This window comes from Sphaeramia orbicularis, chromosome 12 (genome assembly GCF_902148855.1).
Source record: "Sphaeramia orbicularis chromosome 12, fSphaOr1.1, whole genome shotgun sequence".
Classification (NCBI taxonomy): domain Eukaryota; kingdom Metazoa; phylum Chordata; class Actinopteri; order Kurtiformes; family Apogonidae; genus Sphaeramia; species Sphaeramia orbicularis.
The window spans coordinates 66,816,048-66,832,844 of record NC_043968.1 but is presented as its reverse complement, the minus strand read 5'-3'; the positions used below and the strand labels follow the sequence as shown (position 1 = coordinate 66,832,844).

The 16,797-nt window shown below is 38.9% G+C and overlaps 1 protein-coding gene across 1 annotated transcript in view; it reads right to left on the bottom strand.

Annotated features, from left to right (window-relative positions):
* The window catches only part of ddx54 (DEAD (Asp-Glu-Ala-Asp) box polypeptide 54), a 104,805-nt gene that overhangs the window by 44,390 nt on the left and 43,618 nt on the right, over positions 1-16,797 (bottom strand). Inside the window, exons 12-14 of the mRNA XM_030149865.1 lie at positions 14,202-14,333; positions 886-1,107; positions 727-800 (exon numbers count right to left, since the gene is read on the bottom strand). Of these exons, the coding sequence (XP_030005725.1) occupies positions 727-800; positions 886-1,107; positions 14,202-14,333 (428 nt within the window). The remainder of the gene's footprint in view (positions 1-726; positions 801-885; positions 1,108-14,201; positions 14,334-16,797) is intronic.

Genomic DNA, 16,797 nt, shown 5'->3' with positions numbered 1-16,797 from the left:
AGCTTTCCAGAACCAGCCGCCAGAGCCAGCTGTGAACCTCCTCCAGCCAGCAGAACTTCAGAACTCCAGACCTTCAGGCCTCCAGCGCAAGCACGTCGCTTCACAGCCTGTTCCTGCTTCGAACTACGTCAGAAGACTTCATCCATCCGCCGTCAAGGCCGTGCCAGTTGCTGCATCCGCACCGCAACAACTTGTAAGAAAACTTGCTCCTGATTTATCTGAGTTGGTGTTATTCCAAGTTAAGTAGGTTTACCTCAACGTAACCTCACTAACATTATAATCTCTTGAATATAGCTATCTGCCAACTTAATTTACATATTCTCCTGTCCATAATCTCCTGCTCCTTTGGTTGTATTTGTCTCTTGTCTTTATGTTATTTGTGTGTCTTAGTTTAGTTAATAAAGTATTTATATGTATATAAATCCATTGCCTCAGTTGTGCTTTGTGTACTATTATTCACACATGGGTTCACTGTGCAGTCAACGAACTATCACCTATGCAAGATTTCCAAATTATTGTTTTGAGTTGATTTAAGTTTAAGTTTGGTTATAAATCTATAATTAAATTAATCAATAAATCAACACTCAATTAATAAATAATTTGGTATCCTATTCTTGCCACACGTAAGAATTATTAATCATAAATTGCGCTCTAATATGTAAATCATATTAGTCTGATCATGTGTTAAGTGCATTGTTAGTGTCACTCTCGTCTACTATAACTCACTGATTTTGATTTGTAGCCCTTGATGGCATCAACAATCTGAAGGCGCTGTACTTCCATCTTCTCCAATCCTGACCCTAAAATAAGAACATGTACATGCCATTGTAAACCACTATCTGACCATAAGTGTAAGAATCATAGTTCACTTTTGTTCAAACTGACCCAGTAAGGGATGGACAGCCAAGCTGGACAGGTCTGTGTTTTTGACCCGTCTGATGGACTCCGGGGAAGGATTCGGCCGGGATTTGAGGTACTGCTTATAGGCGTTCTCAGAGACTCGATGGAGGTTCTGCAGGTCCAGGGAATTTTCGTGGGATGTGATCAGATGAGAGCCCTCGTCATCCAGGACATTTTGAGGCACGCGTCCCAACACCCCATCTGAGTCTGGAGGAAAGGATACCATTATATTGAGACACATGGAATAAAGCCAGAATTTCCCCACATGTAATTATTAACTGGGTCAACCAACTGTATTAACAGCTACTAAAGTATATTCAGAGTTACTTTTAACATGTAAAATAAATATTAATGATCATATTATATCTTATTATTATCATATTTCCACAATGGTTCAGCAAATGTAACAAAACAAGACAATCCACCAAGAGATAGCCCAGAGAGAGCCCAAAAATCACAGTTGGAAAAACAAAACTCTATTTTCACAGTGGTTACTCTTCTAAAGTAGTAGTATTTTAGAATAGTAGTAGGCAGGGCGGGAAATTAACTTTGTACCTATCTGCCGTTGGCTAGTGACCTCCAAAAATTTACCGGCCAAAAATATTTTTCACAGGCCAAATTAAAAAATTATCCCTTATTTGACTTAAAATATGTACCATACGTTATTATGAAAATCACGCTTAAGTATCACTTAAAGAATACAGTTATGTACGGATAAAATTTGATTATTGCTATTTTATGAGGTTATATTTCCTTTCAAGATGACTGCTACATCAATCAGCATGTATTAAAAATATTCAAAAGTGCAACCTTTGACATTGAGTCAAATGTCTGTCTGACAGCATTAACAGGAACATTCTATTTAACCCCCAGGAAAAGGGAAAATAATAATAAAAAAAAAACATCAACTGGGATTGAGTCTAAATGAAACTAACTTCACAGACCTTACATATTTTTCTAGAATGCTATATGAATACTAGGGTTGGTAAAAAAAAAAAAAAAAAAGCCATTTGATTGATTTTCTTTTAATTTTGTGTTATCAAGTAATAGTGGATGAGAGAGATTTTTCAGAGCAGGGACTGCGAGTACCAGAACAGAGTACCGCTGAGGTCCGTCTTGTGGGCCCCGGTGGGAGCTGGAGCATCTCAAACTCACTCGCACCAGTTCCGCGGAGGAAGGGTGGGGAAAACCCCTCTGTGGGAGGTCCTCCCGGCCTCATAGTCAAGCCTGTGTTGCACAGAAATTGGCCCGTCTGGTTGTGGACACTCTCCAAGGTGGGTAGTGGAAGCCGGTCATTTTAGGAATATTAACTTGGATGCACACTCAGCCACAGGTTATAGTATCACTGACTCTGGCTTAGGTAATCACCAGCCTGAGTCAGACATGTGTGAGTCTGTGTCAGCAACCTATTTATGACGATCCAGCAGAAATGATCAAATGTATTAAAACAAAAACTCACATGCAATTTAAAAATTCTCCATCAGCCACTGGCGGGTGTGCATTTTTATTTTACACAGCCAACTATTTTTTCACCCGCTTGGCAGGTGTTAATTTTACACCCTGGTAGTAGGTTTTGTCATGGTTTTACCACTTAATAGAAGTGGGCAATATGGCAAGAAAATCATCACAATTTTAAAAAAATAAAATCACGATCTCGAATTTATCACGATTTTTACCTCTGCCAAGGAGGTTATGTTTTTGCCGGGGTTGGTTTGTCTGTTTGTCTGTGTGCAAGATAACTCAAAAAGTTATGGACGGATTTGGATGAAAATTTCAAGAAATGTTGATACTGACACAAGGAACAAATGATAAAATTTTGGTGGTGGTCGTGGGGGGGTGTCACTGATCTGCCTTGGCGGAGGTCTGTGCTTTTTGAGTGCTTTTCTAGTTTGGACTAATTCGCAAGTTTTTGAACAGTGCAACCAAACAATTTCCCTATGTAAAACACAGCCCTAAAAGAAAAGAAATAATTTAGCCCAAAGAACCTTCCAGAACATTTCTAATTTAGTTTGTGCAATTTTGCCAACATGTGCCAAGAACCAGTCCAGTTTGACTCTTACTGTTTGGGATGCTGTCTCCTCAGCTGATTGATTGTCGTAGTGTTGACATACATTATTCTAAGAGTATAACAGGACGGACCCACATGTGGAGGACTCAGGTGGGGTATATTATGCACGTACTGTGTGGACTCTGCACGTTTGAGGTTTCATAATTGAGCGTACCAATTTCATATTTAAAACAGGTTGCACTAACATCCACGGAGTCAAGTACATCTGAATCTGTGGGATAGACTTGTCCTGCCATTTTAAGTTTCACTTTCACTGCGCGTACTCATTGTGGGGTACATGCGGCACGGAACACAACCCCGTATAACCACCCCCACCCCCTCCGATTCCACAATCTCTCTGTTTTGTCAGATCGTCGATACGTTCTAATCCTTCACAATCTAATATCGTCATATCGCACATCCCTACCACCTAATAATCAATATCTATTTATGTGTACCTTATATTTTCACTACTATTCTTCTAGTCGAAAACAGTTATTTTCCATGAAGAAGTGAAACCCTAAAGTGCTTTTAAACTAAAACAACAGACAAACGAGGCTTATACTGTCAGGGCCGACAGCAAGGGTATATCCCCGAAATCCCCCCAATCCTCTGCTACATCTAAATCTAACCATGACAATTGTTAGACAATCAGTATGAACTCAGTTTGAGCTACATCAACCTAATAGTGGCAGAATAATCAAGCGGATCAAAGAGGCGGTGGTCGGGGTAAAACCATTATATCCCTGAAATCGAGTTTAATCATATAATTAACCTTTCCAACTCACAGCTTTATGAGGCAAAAATCAGTGTCCCTGTGAGTGTGAGTCCAGCGTTTCTGGATTGAGCAATAGAACAAAAGATTTTCATACAGCAACTGTCTGCTGCTTTCAAATGTAAAAGGGCATTTCTTCAATTAGGTGCACTTTTACCTTTGTGAACTTGAATAAAAAAAAAAAAAAATGTTCAAAGCTCACCTAACTCAGACTTATAAGTTTAAATAGACTGCAATTTTAAGATCTGTGAGAGGACAAACTTAAAAGACAAATTGTTAATTTTGTAAATTTTTTCTGACCTGCGTTGAACAAATGTCATTTCCACCACATCTCAATATAAAACTGTTATTTGATTATAAATAACAAACTACTCTAGAATTGTCTAAGACCCGTTTTTGTAACATTTTTTTTATCAGTTTTTCCATAATGTACAATAATCATACATTTATGAATGAAATAAATTAAATCTCTTAAAGATCAACTGTTGAATTGTACACCTGCTACCATCTAAAATTTAAGATTGCTTGGATAGGTGCTTCATAGAGAATAAATAACTTGAATTATTATGTGAAGTGGATCATGACCTTATAAACTGTCAGATTTTTTTAGGTGTGGTGTGAATCTTTACAATATATTTAAAAAATGTTTGTTGTGGTGGAAATTACAGTGTTGTGGAAATGACAAATAATTAATGTGAATGTAGAGAAACAGTATTTATTTGTACATTTCTCAAATAATGGTGACAACAGTGCTTCAAGTGTCTCTCTTTATCTGTCTTTTTAGTCTCTCTTGATGTGGTCGGCTTTTATTTTGTCCTTATAGTCCTGTGACCTTTCTGCTGTTGTCTTACGTGGCATCTTTTTAAAAACTTTAACTGATATATGAATATAACATATAACTATGTTATTAATGTGTTATTAAAGTTAATTTAATGTGTAACATTAAAAAGTATACCACATCTACTCTCACAATCCATATCACTTGGACCTTAAATGTCATTTCCACCACAAGAAAATGTGGAAGAAATGACAGTGGTGAAAATGCCATTTCAACAGTATTTTGTGAAAAAATCCAGCCTATCTTAGCTGATTAGCTTTGAATTGATACTAGCATTTCATACATGCAAAACACATTTATTCAATTAAAAAAAATTTTTTTTTTGAAAACACCTATGAAGGTACAACATGTTTGGAAATTACATGCAATAAATTTATGACCTGATCAAGCAATATTTACAGTACAGGCCAAAAGTTTGGACACCTTCTCATTCTTCGCATTTTCTTTATTTTCATGACTACATGAAGTACATTGTAGATTCTCACTGAAGGCATCAAAACTATGAATGAACACATGTGGAATTATGTACTTAACAAAAAAGTGTGAAATAACTGAAAACATCTCTTATATTCTAGTTTCTTCAAAGTAGCCACCCTTAGCTCTGATGACTGCCTTGCACACCCTTGGCATTCTCTTGATGAGCATCAAGGGGTAGTCACCTGAAATGGTTTTCACTTCATAGGTGTGCCTTGTCAGGGTTACTTAGTGGAATTTCTTGCCTTATTGATGGGGTTGGGACCATCAGTTGTGTTGTGCAGAAGTCAGGTTGATGCACAGCTGACAGCCCTATTGGACAACTGTTAGAATACATATTATGGCGAGAACCAATCAGCTAAGTAAAGACAAACGAGTGGCCATCATTACTTTAAGAAATGAAGGTCAGTCAGTCTAGAAAATTTCAAAAACTTTGAATGTGTCCCCAAGTGCAGTCGCAAAAACCATCAAGCGCTCCAACGAAACTGGCTCACATGAGGACCGCCCCAGGAAAGGAAGACCAAGAGTCACCTCTGATGCTGAAGATAAGTTCATCTGAGTCACCAGCCTCAGAAATCACAAATTAACAGCAGCTCAGATTAGAGACCAGATGAATACCACACAGAGCTCTAGCAGCAGACACATCTCTACAACAACTGTTAAGAGGAGACTGCGTGAATCAGGCCTTCATGGTCAAATAGCTGCTAGGAAACCACTGCTCAGGAGAGGCAACAAACAGAAGAGATTTATTTGGGCCAAGAAACCCAAGGAATGGACATTAGACCAGTGGAAATCTGTGCTTTGGTCTGATGAGTCCAAATTTGAGATCTTTGGATCCAATCGCCGTGTCTTTGTGCGACGCAGAAAAGGTGAATGGATGGATGCTACATGCCTGGTTCCCACCGTGAAGCATGGAGGGGGAGGTGTGATGGTGTGGGGGTGCTTTGCTGGTGACGCTGTTGGGGATTTATTCAAGATTGAAGGCAACCTGAATCAGCATGGCTACCACAGCATCCTGCAGCGACATGCCATTCCATCCGGTTTGCGTTTAGTTGGACCATCATTTATGTTTCAACAGGACAATGACCCCAAACACACCTCCAGGCTGTGTGAGGGATATCTGACCAAGAAGGAGAGTGATGGAGTGCTGCGCCAGATGACCTGGCCTCCACAGTCACCGGACCTGAACCCAATCGAGATGGTTTGGGGTGAGCTGGACCGCAGAGTGAAGGCAAAAGGGCCAACAAGTGCTAAGCATCTCTGGGAACTTCTTCAAGACTGTTAGGAAACCATTTCAGGTGACTACCTCTTGATGCTCATCAAGAGAATGCCAAGAGTGTGCAAAGCAGTCATCAGAGCTAAGGGTGGCTACTTTGAAGAAACTAGAATATAAGATATGTTTTCAGTTATTTCACACTTTTTTGTTAAGTACATAATTCCTCATGTGTTCATTCATAGTTTTGATGCCTTCAGTGAGAATCTACAATGTAAATAGTCATGAAAATAAAGAAAATGCAAAGAATGAGAAGGTGTGTCCAAACTTTTGGCCTGTACTGTACCTTGATTTTTATTTAAAAGTTGCTGATGAAACTGAAAATTCCCTCCATGTCCAACATGTGCTCTGATGTCACTGTAGACTAACACAGAAACCATCCATACAATCTCATATATATATACACACATATATATATATATATATACACACATATATATATATATATATATATATATACATAGATATATAGATAGATAGATAGATAGATAGATATGTAGATATATATAGATATATTAGTGCTGGGCAGTGATTAAATTTTTTAATCGCGATTAATCGTGTGGATTTCTGTGACTAATCGCATAGTTATATGGGGGGGGGTTTGCCAGCATCAACAGCGTGTATTTCCTTTCAGTGATATTTCAGACTTGAAGTAATCCAGTGATAAAAAATAATTCCACATTGCAGTGCTTCCAAACAACTTTGTCCTTCTCAAACCCACCCTCTGAAGACATTTAAAATGAAAATGTCCATGGAAAAGACCAGTACTTTTTTCCATGTTTATGTCCCCACCAGTTTATTTCCACTTGTGAGTGATTGACAGGAGTCTTAAGCCCACTAATAAGTACTAATACTAATAAGCCCAATAATATGTGATGTTCAGTTGTTAAAAGCAAGCGAAGGGGGCCCTCTAGTGGTCGGAATAAGTTGCACTAATGTATGTTTTGTCCTTGCGATGTTCCCGTAGTCAGTGCGGACAATAAGAAGGAACTAACAGACACGTTTCTTTCACTCTGTTTGTATGGCCCCAAAAATGTTTGCCTGAGAGTATTTTATTTTCAGATGTTGTAAGAATGAATAGTATTAAATATCTCTGATGTGAACCTTTGTTGCTGGATAAAAAGACGTTGTAAATCAAATTAATCTGTAAATGCTAACTGTTAGCGTGTCTATGGATTTTCCCATTCAAGTTAGCATCGAGCTAGCAATCTTTTTCCCATTCATTTAAATGTATAATGCCGTGTAAATGTACTAAGGCAATGAACATAACTGAGACATATTTTGTATGTATGTTGCAGTTTTACAGTGAGTCTCAAGTAAAAGATTTGGACAGAAGTTTTGGGCGTCCAGCTTTTCTTGGGAAACCTGCTGTCTATCTGCCGAGCTAATCGCTACACGCACACAAGCAGGGGCAGAAGAATAGGAGTGTACTGTCCTCGCTAAGATGTCTGTACTTAGTCTGAGCTAGACAGTGAGCTAAACTCTGAATTGACGATGCAAGATATGTCCTATTTGAAGTTTGCAGCTTTAATGTACATACTTGACATCATGCAGATTGACAGAGTGAAACTATAAAATAGACAATATAATTCAATTAGTTATGTCTATTAATGATATGCATATTCACGGAGAATGCATAGATGTACTTATTATAAACTTAAACTGACTGCTAATCAGAGGTTGCGGTAGACATTTTTATTGTCCGTCATTCTGACGGACAGGGTCGTAAAAATTCCGTCGTAACATATTATTATCTGTCATTTCAAATTTTTATTTTTTAATGATAAAGAGATATATTTAGAAGTATTTAATGTTCAAAAACATCTCAATGATGCAGCAACTGTAGTTTCTGCTGGCTGATAAACCAATGTGATATCAAGACTCACATAATTATATACGCCACTTTAAATTGGTGTGTTATCATCCACTGAGGGTTAGAGTTCAGGTTATGTGAACCAGAGGTCTACGCACAAATTTACATGCCATCAAATAACACATGAAAGGTAGAAAATGCGTATATATAGCACATCAAATGCCATAAGAACTGGCGTATTCCTTGCTTGTCCGTCATCCTTCACCGCATCAGTCCCTCTTTTTTCACCGTGTTTATCAATGCCATCATATTTACTGGCTTTTCAAAATAAGGAGACTCCGCTGTCTTCACATTTTGCGCTAGAAAAGTAGCATGTAATTGTGGCTAAAGTCAGCAAAACGACACAAGACTTGACACTGACTGATTAATATTCATACTCACCATCAACTGGACAGGGGGTCTACTAAAGGTGAACTAACGATGAGTCATGAGACTGAAGTACCACTGTTGTATTCAGTATAGTTGTGAACAGTGGTGCTGTTGGGTTCTATACAGGTAGGATACTGTTATGGACTGTTGGACGCCTTGTTAAGAGAGAGACAGACCAGCGATTCTGTGAACAGGATCTGTTCACATTGTTGTGTGAAAACTTTCTTTGGTAGTGTTATGAGATTGGTGTGTGTGTGTGTGTGTGTGTGTGTGTGTGTGTGTGTGTGTGTGTGTGTGTTCCTTTAAGTGCGAGAGCGGTGTGTGGCGCGTGCATATGGTGTGAGTGGTTGAGCAAGGTGAGGGAGCGGCAGTTTTGAGTATGAGTGTGTACGAGGGACAAAAGGAAAAAGTGTACAAACATCGATATACTGTGCATAAAATAAAAGCTGCTGTCTTCAACTACTGGCAAGGGAGTTAACCCCGACATCGGCCCTGGAGGAAATCTCCCCTGTGCTCGCTGACTATGGTCAGACGAGCCGAGCAGGAAAGGTTGACAGTAGATTACCCTCGGTATTTTAATCTGTCAAAATGACGGATGGCCTCCAGAATTTTCCGTCATTTAAAAAAAAAATCCATCGTGTTAACCAAAAATATTTTTGGTTAACACGACCTCTGCTGCTAATACAACAATCACATCGTAAATAAGTAAAGGTTAGTTCAAAGGCTGTCATATTATACCTAAACACAACCAATGAATTTACATAAACTTAACATGAGCCTGCATAAAAAATTAGCAACCCATCTCTGACTGCTAGCATAAACGAATTAGCTCAAACATGTTAACAACACATTGTAATAAACACATCAAAAATAACGTCATAAACATGTTTCTAACGGTACGTTTGCATGTGAAATTATTTAGTAAACAACAGAATGATTGATACATACAGGCGTTGCTTCTGCAGGAGTTAAAGTTTGATTCAGCATTACTTGGAAAGTTCGCTCACTTTTCTCCTCTCAGCTACACCGGCACCAGGGCTTGGTGCGTGTGGAGCGCCAAAATAAAATCATGACTTTCAAAATAAGAGTCCGTATGTATAAATGAACTAAGACTTGCTTGAAAGGCAGAACAGCATTAACGGGAGATGAAAAAATGGTTGGCGTTATTTAATGAATGCGTTAACACAGTGATAACGCATTAACTTGCCCAGCTCTAAGATATATATTATAGGCCTGTATCGGTACACAAAATTTTCGGTTCGGTACGTTTTCGGTTTTCAAAGCCACGGTTCATTTTTTTTCGGTTCGGTACGGGAAGAAAGAAAACCCCTCAAAATGTCTATTAATGCATTTATGAATTTTTTAAACATTTTTCCCCCAATTTTTGGAGACAACAGAATATAGAAAAACAGGAATAATACTAGAACTGCGAGCAGTTATGAACGGGGGCCAAGCCTCCCCGCCCACTCGGACCCCAGGCCCCACAGAGCCCACGGAAGTCAGCCCCGAAGGACGTGGGTCTGGGGCTGAGCTGGTGGAGGCTGGGCCCCGTTCATAAGGGTTTACAGTTGTAGTTAGTATTCCACCGTCTGAGCCGCTGTATTCACTGGAATGGGACAAATGCACCAGTAGAGTGGAAGGAGGAATGTGTGGTACACTCACGTTGACCAATCATTACTAAACTTTACAGCTGGTCTCAGGAGTGACTCCACATCATACTCACCAAATTTCATTGAAATCTGTAAAGGTGTTTCAGAGAAAAAATTTTTACATATTTGCAGCGCCCAATAGAGGCTAACATTCATCAAATTCAGCTCATACCCTCACAGTGACATGTCAACCAAGTATCTAATATTTGGTGTTGATAGCATTTAATTTGTCTGAGATATGTAATAGTTAACATTTTTTTTAGCTTGCTACAGAAATTTATTCATTAATAATTTTAACATTTTTTGACCGAACAAAATCCTTTTGATAACTTAGTATCATGTCTATGAGAAGAGCGCACATGCCAAGATTCACACAGATCGGAAAAATCTCAAGTAGGAGTTTGAAAAAGTAGGTTTTCCAGTTTTCACAATTTTGATGGAAAAAAAAATATCCCCCAAGTCTGCCTAACCATGCCTACATGATTCAACCCTATTCAGGAAATCTGAAGATATGAGGATTTTTAATGTGCCACTTACGGTGTGTAAGTTATAGACCAAAATGCATATACCTTGGTTATATCGCCCCCTGCTGGTGGACATATATAATTGTTTGCGTCTCAGTTCCGTGCAGGGGTCTGGACCAACCCTCCAAATGTCAGCGCTCTACCATGTACGCTTTAAGCTGCAGGAACAGTTTGAGCCGGATTCCCTGCATTCACTCGAATGGGACCAATGCATTAGGAATGCAAAAGGAGGAATGTGTGGGACTGGGATTTGTTGTAATAAATTACACCCACGTTGACCAATCATTACCAAACTTTACAGCTGGTCTCAGGAGTGACCCCCCATCCTACTCACAAATTTTTGTGCGAATCGGACCAACGTTTTTGAGATTTGATATTTCTCTTTTTATAGCGCCCCCTTTTTTCTGATTTGTACCAAATTTGGTACAGAGGCTCTGGTTGACCTCTAAAACAAGTATATTAACTTTGATGTGGATAGCATTTATTTTGACAAAGATATGCAACAATATGTGTTTTTTCGCTAGCAAAAAAATTTGTTCATTTATACCTAGCAAATTTTTTACAACAGCAAACTGATTGTAATAACTTTAGATCAGAAGCCTCTGGAGATTGTATGTGCAAAGTTTGAAGCCAATGGGGCTTAAACCCTAGTAGGAGTTCGAAAAAGTATGTTTTCAATATGTAGCGACTTAGAAAGAAAAATATGAAGAGGAAGTGGGTGTGGCCTATGTCAGAAGACTCATCTCTATCCAAGGAATACAAAGATGTAAAGTTTATGAATGTGTCATTTAAAATGTGGAAGTTAGAGGCAAGAACGCGTATTTGTCCGTTATAGCGCCACCTAGTGGAGTACATCCACAGTTTTTGCTCTGGTAGATCTGTGTCCTATTCTATAGGGTCCATAGAAATTTCACAGCCCTCAGCAGAACAGTTCAGCTGTAGGAAATGTTTGTTGTTTAACTTGCAATAAGCCACGCCCACATTGTTCAGCCATGCCCACCTTAGAGATATGGCCTCAGGAAAGGCCCTTCATCATACCCACCAAATTTCGTAGAAATCGGTGCTGCTGTTTAGGAGATATAAATTTTCCACATTTGCAGCACCCCATAGTGGCCAACATTCACCAAATCAGGCTCATACCCTCACAGTCACATGAGAACCAAGGATCTAAGATTCGGTGTTGATAGCATTTACTTTGACTGAGATATGTAAGGGTTAGCATTTTTTTAGCTAGCTACAGAAATTTGTTCTTTAATTATATGCGCATTTTGCAACCAAACAAAATTCTTGTGATAACTTTGGATCAGGCCCATGAGAAGAGTGTATGTGCCAAAATTCATGCAGATCGGACAAAATCCCAAGTCGGAGTTCAAAAAAGTAGGTTTTACAGTTTTCGCAATTTTGTGCGAAAGAAGTCGTGGCGGAAACGGGCGTGGCCTAGCTCACGTGATTCAGTACTATTCAGGGAATCCAAGGATGTAAGGTTTTTGAATGTGTGACATACGGTGTGGGAGTTATAGACCAAAACGCAGTATCCTTGATTATAGCGCCCCCTATTGGTGGATATATGTGCATTTTTGCATCTCAGTTACGTGCAGGGGTCTGGACCAACCCTCCAAATATCACCACCATACCATGTACGGTTTAGGCTGCAGTAACAGTTTTAGCGGGAGAAAAATAAAAAGAAGATGATGAATAATAAAAATCCGTACAAAAACAATAGGGTTCCACAGCACCGCTGGAACTGTGGAACGCGTATGCTGACATACGCGTCCCCCGTTCCACAGTTCCAGCGGGCTTGGCCCCCTAGTAACTCTGCTGCTATAAATCAAATAGAAAATAAAATAAATTATTAATATTACTAAATGTATTCTAAACATTAGTATTGCACTTTTCCCTGAAAGGTAGTTTCAAACAAACAAGAAAAATCTAATCACAGTTCTGTCAGTTCACATTCTGCATAAAAATAACAAAAAAATTCCACATGAAGTGCAACATTAACAAGAGGGTAAACTGGTATTCTGTTTAAACAAACTGAAGAGAAACTTTGACAACACAATGAACCAAATTATTTATTTTAGGACAGAGAACAAACTGTTTAGGACACTGTGTGTATTTGTGTGTGCCACTGTGTGCACGGGGGATTTTTTTTTTTTTTGTCGGAGCCGGGGGGTGGGGGGGCACGCAGTTATATACCTGGGGGTGCGGTCCATAACTAACGTAACGAACACTGTCGTGAAACAAAAGTGAAACTTTACATACTTTCAACCTTCTATTTATTCCTCTACTATACAGCGTGCGTGATAGACAGACAGACAGACAGAGCTAGTGTCAGTGTTTTAGAATTACCATAGTTCCTAGGGGCCAAACAACATCTGTCTTATCACTGTCTCTTTCCTCGCTGTTGTCTTTCACCTGAACCTGAACTGATCCAAACTGGACTGTAATGATGGTGGAGGGTCTTCAGTCTCTTCCTTCCAGGTTCACATATTTGTTGTTTTGTTTTAACCTTATATCAGCTGCTATTTCATATTTCGGGTCAATGTGTGCTCCTTTATTAAGTCCGTGTGAAACTTGCACGGATTTAAAGTTCCGCATCAAACGACGTCTTTCATTCCTTTTTCTCACCATACTGTGCCATTTCAGTACAGCTGTGCACCAAACCGAACAGGTGCGTACCGAAACGGTTCGGTACGTGTACTGTTACAGGCCCAATCTATATATATATAAATATAAATATAAATATAAATAAATATATATATATATAAATATAAATAAATATATATATATATATAATATAAATAAATATATATATATATAATATAAATAAATATATATATAAAAAAAAAAATATATATATATATATATATATATATATATATATATATATATATATATATATATATATATATATATAAATATATATATATATATATATATATATATATTTTTTTTTTTTTTTTTTTTTTTAATACGGTGCTGTGGTGGAAATGACTGTGAAACTGTGCGACAGCTATATTTTGGATGAAAAAATAATATTGATGGCTGTCTCACATTAAACACAATATTATATTTGAATTATTTTACTGACACTTAATTCAGCTACATCAGTAGTTTTCAAATAAATTACATTTTTTTTAAATTTTCTTTGTTGAAGTTCAAAAGTCTGGGTGTGCGACAAGGAGAAAACTGTCATTTTGACATGTCTAAGGATGTTGAAAAGTATGAAAAATCATAATAGAAAGGGGGTACATTTTCTGAAGGTGGTTTTATTGTTAGTTTGACAAAGAAAGTGGAATTCGTAAAAAAATTATGTGTATTTTTAAAAATATGACCAAAGAACATAAAAGTGCCCATAGTCGAAGAATCACCCAAAAATGAAATTTCATGACTTTTACAGATTTTTCATGGACATGAGAACCTTGACTGTTCCTTTGTGAATGTTTCTTTCTTTAACAAATTCTCCAAAACAAGCCTACCTTGTGTGTGTTCAGATGTGGCGAGTTGAACAGGTCTTCCAAGAAAGAGGTGAAGGTCATAAACATAAGGCATCTCATCAGGACAAACCATACTGTATGCAGTACCACTGCGCCCCGCACGTCCCACACGGCCTGATGGGAAAAGACAGATGGTCACAGAGGTACGATTAACATGTCAGACATGTCATTATTAAAATTACTTGTAGCACTTTTTTTTTTTTATCAAACTGGGTAAAAACAGAACTAGCTGACTGTGTACTAAACTTGTTGGTGCTAAAACAAAAAGACACTGCAAAGAAAATTCCATACAGCAAATACCAAAGACAGTTCAATAACAAGACAGTTCTATTTGTCTAACATGGATTCTGTGCAGTCCTGACCCTGCGCACATTTGATATTGTCACCCAAATATATACCGTGATAAACTTTCCATAAGCCATGTATCCACAGAACATTCTGAAATTAAAATGCCATTTTTCAGACACACATATAATGAGAAATTGACTTTGTTTATTGCCCATCTTAGAAACACAAACAGAAGGGGAAAATGCGTAAGAAAAGTTACCAAGAAAAAGCATCATATTATATATATATATATATATATATATATATATATATATATATATATATACATACACAGTACAGGCCAAAAATTTGGACACACCTTCTCATTCTTTGCATTTTCTTTATTTTCATGACTATTTACATTGTAGATTCTCACTGAAGGCATCAAAACTATGAATGAACACGTGGAATTATGTACTTAACAAAAAAGTGTGAAATAACTGAAAACATATCTTATATTCTAGTTTCTTCAAAGTAGCCACCCTTAGCTCTGATGACTGTTTTGCACACTCTTGGCATTCTCTTGATGAGCTTCAAGAGGTAGTCACCTGAAATGGTTTCCTAACAGTCTTGAAGAAGTTCCCAGAGATGCTTAGCACTTGTTGGCCCTTTTGCCTTCACTCTGCGGTCCAGCTCACCCCAAACCATCTCGATTGGGTTCAGGTCCGGTGACTGTGGAGGCCAGGTTATCTGGCGCAGCACTCCATCACTCTCCTTCTTGGTCAAATATCCCTCACACAGCCTGGAGGTGTGTTTGGGGTCATTGTCCTGTTGAAACATAAATGATGGTCCAACTAAACGCAAACCGGATGGAATGGCATGTCGCTGCAGGATGCTGTGGTAGCCATGCTGATTCAGGTTGCCTTCAATCTTGAATAAATCCCCAACAGCGTCACCAGCAAAGCACCCCCACACCATCACACCTCCCCCTCCATGCTTCACGGTGGGAACCAGGCATGTAGCATCCATCCGTTCACCTTTTCTGCGTCGCACAAAGACACGGCGGTTGGATCCAAAGATCTCAAATTTGGACTCATCAGACCAAAGCACAGATTTCCACTGGTCTAATGTCCATTCCTTGGGTTTCTTGGCCCAAATAAATCTCTTCTGTTTGTTGCCTCTCCTGAGCAGTGGTTTCCTAGCAGCTATTTGACCATGAAGGCCTGATTCACGCAGTCTCCTCTTAACAGTTGTTGTAGAGATGTGTCTGCTCAGGGCTCGTGACTGCGACTGAATTACGGTCGCATGCGCCTGAGAATTTCAGTAGTGCGACTGTTTTTGAGATTACGATCGCACGGTGCGCCAATATTAAAATGAGCGAAAATTAATACGTGCGCCTAGAATAATGGCTGCAGAAGTAACTCGTCAGCTGAAAATAAACAAGCTCCACGCCCCGCTGACTGAAGCGGAAAATCTAGTCCCCGCCCCCTCGCGTGCGCATCTCTGCGGATGGTCCAACACTGCGTGACTTCGATGCACTGCCAGCGGTCAGGAAGTACCTACACTCTGGCACCAGGTCAAGGAGGCCTGACTTCAGGCGTCGTAGTGCAGACCACAGTGACTAAGGGGCACCAGGTCAAGGAGACCTGACTTCAGGCGTGGTGTAGACCACAGTGACTAAGGGCCTTTAGGCCATGAAATAAAAAAGTTGGTTGTTGCAAATAATGGTGTGATTCGTCTTTCTTCTCCAAGAACCAACTAAAGTATATACCACACATTGACAATTGTTTTGCACCTGTGTCAATGTAAGCTTTTTCTTTCATACTCTATTCAAATACTTTATTCTAGGTTGTTAACATTGCTTAAATACATATAGGAATATTACTTGGTATGGCCAAGAGTTTTGCTTGTTCTCCAAATTTTTTATATAATAGTGGTGCGCCTAGATTTTAGCCTGTGCTCCTAACTTTTTAGGGTTAGGAGCACAGTGCTCCTAGGTCAAAAAGTTAATTTTGAGCCCTGCTGCTGCTAGAGCTCTGTGTGGTATTCATCTGGCCTCTAATCTGAGCTGCTGTTAATTTGCGATTTCTGAGGCTGGTGACTCAGATGAACTTATCTTCAGCATCAGAGGTGACTCTTGGTCTTCCTTTCCTGGGGCGGTCCTCATGTGAGCCAGTTTCGTTGGAGCGCTTGATGGTTTTTGCGACTGCACTTGGGGACACATTCAAAGTTTTTGAAATTTTCTAGACTGACTGACCTTCATTTCTTAAAGTAATGATGGCCACTCGTTTGCCTTTACTTAGCTGATTGG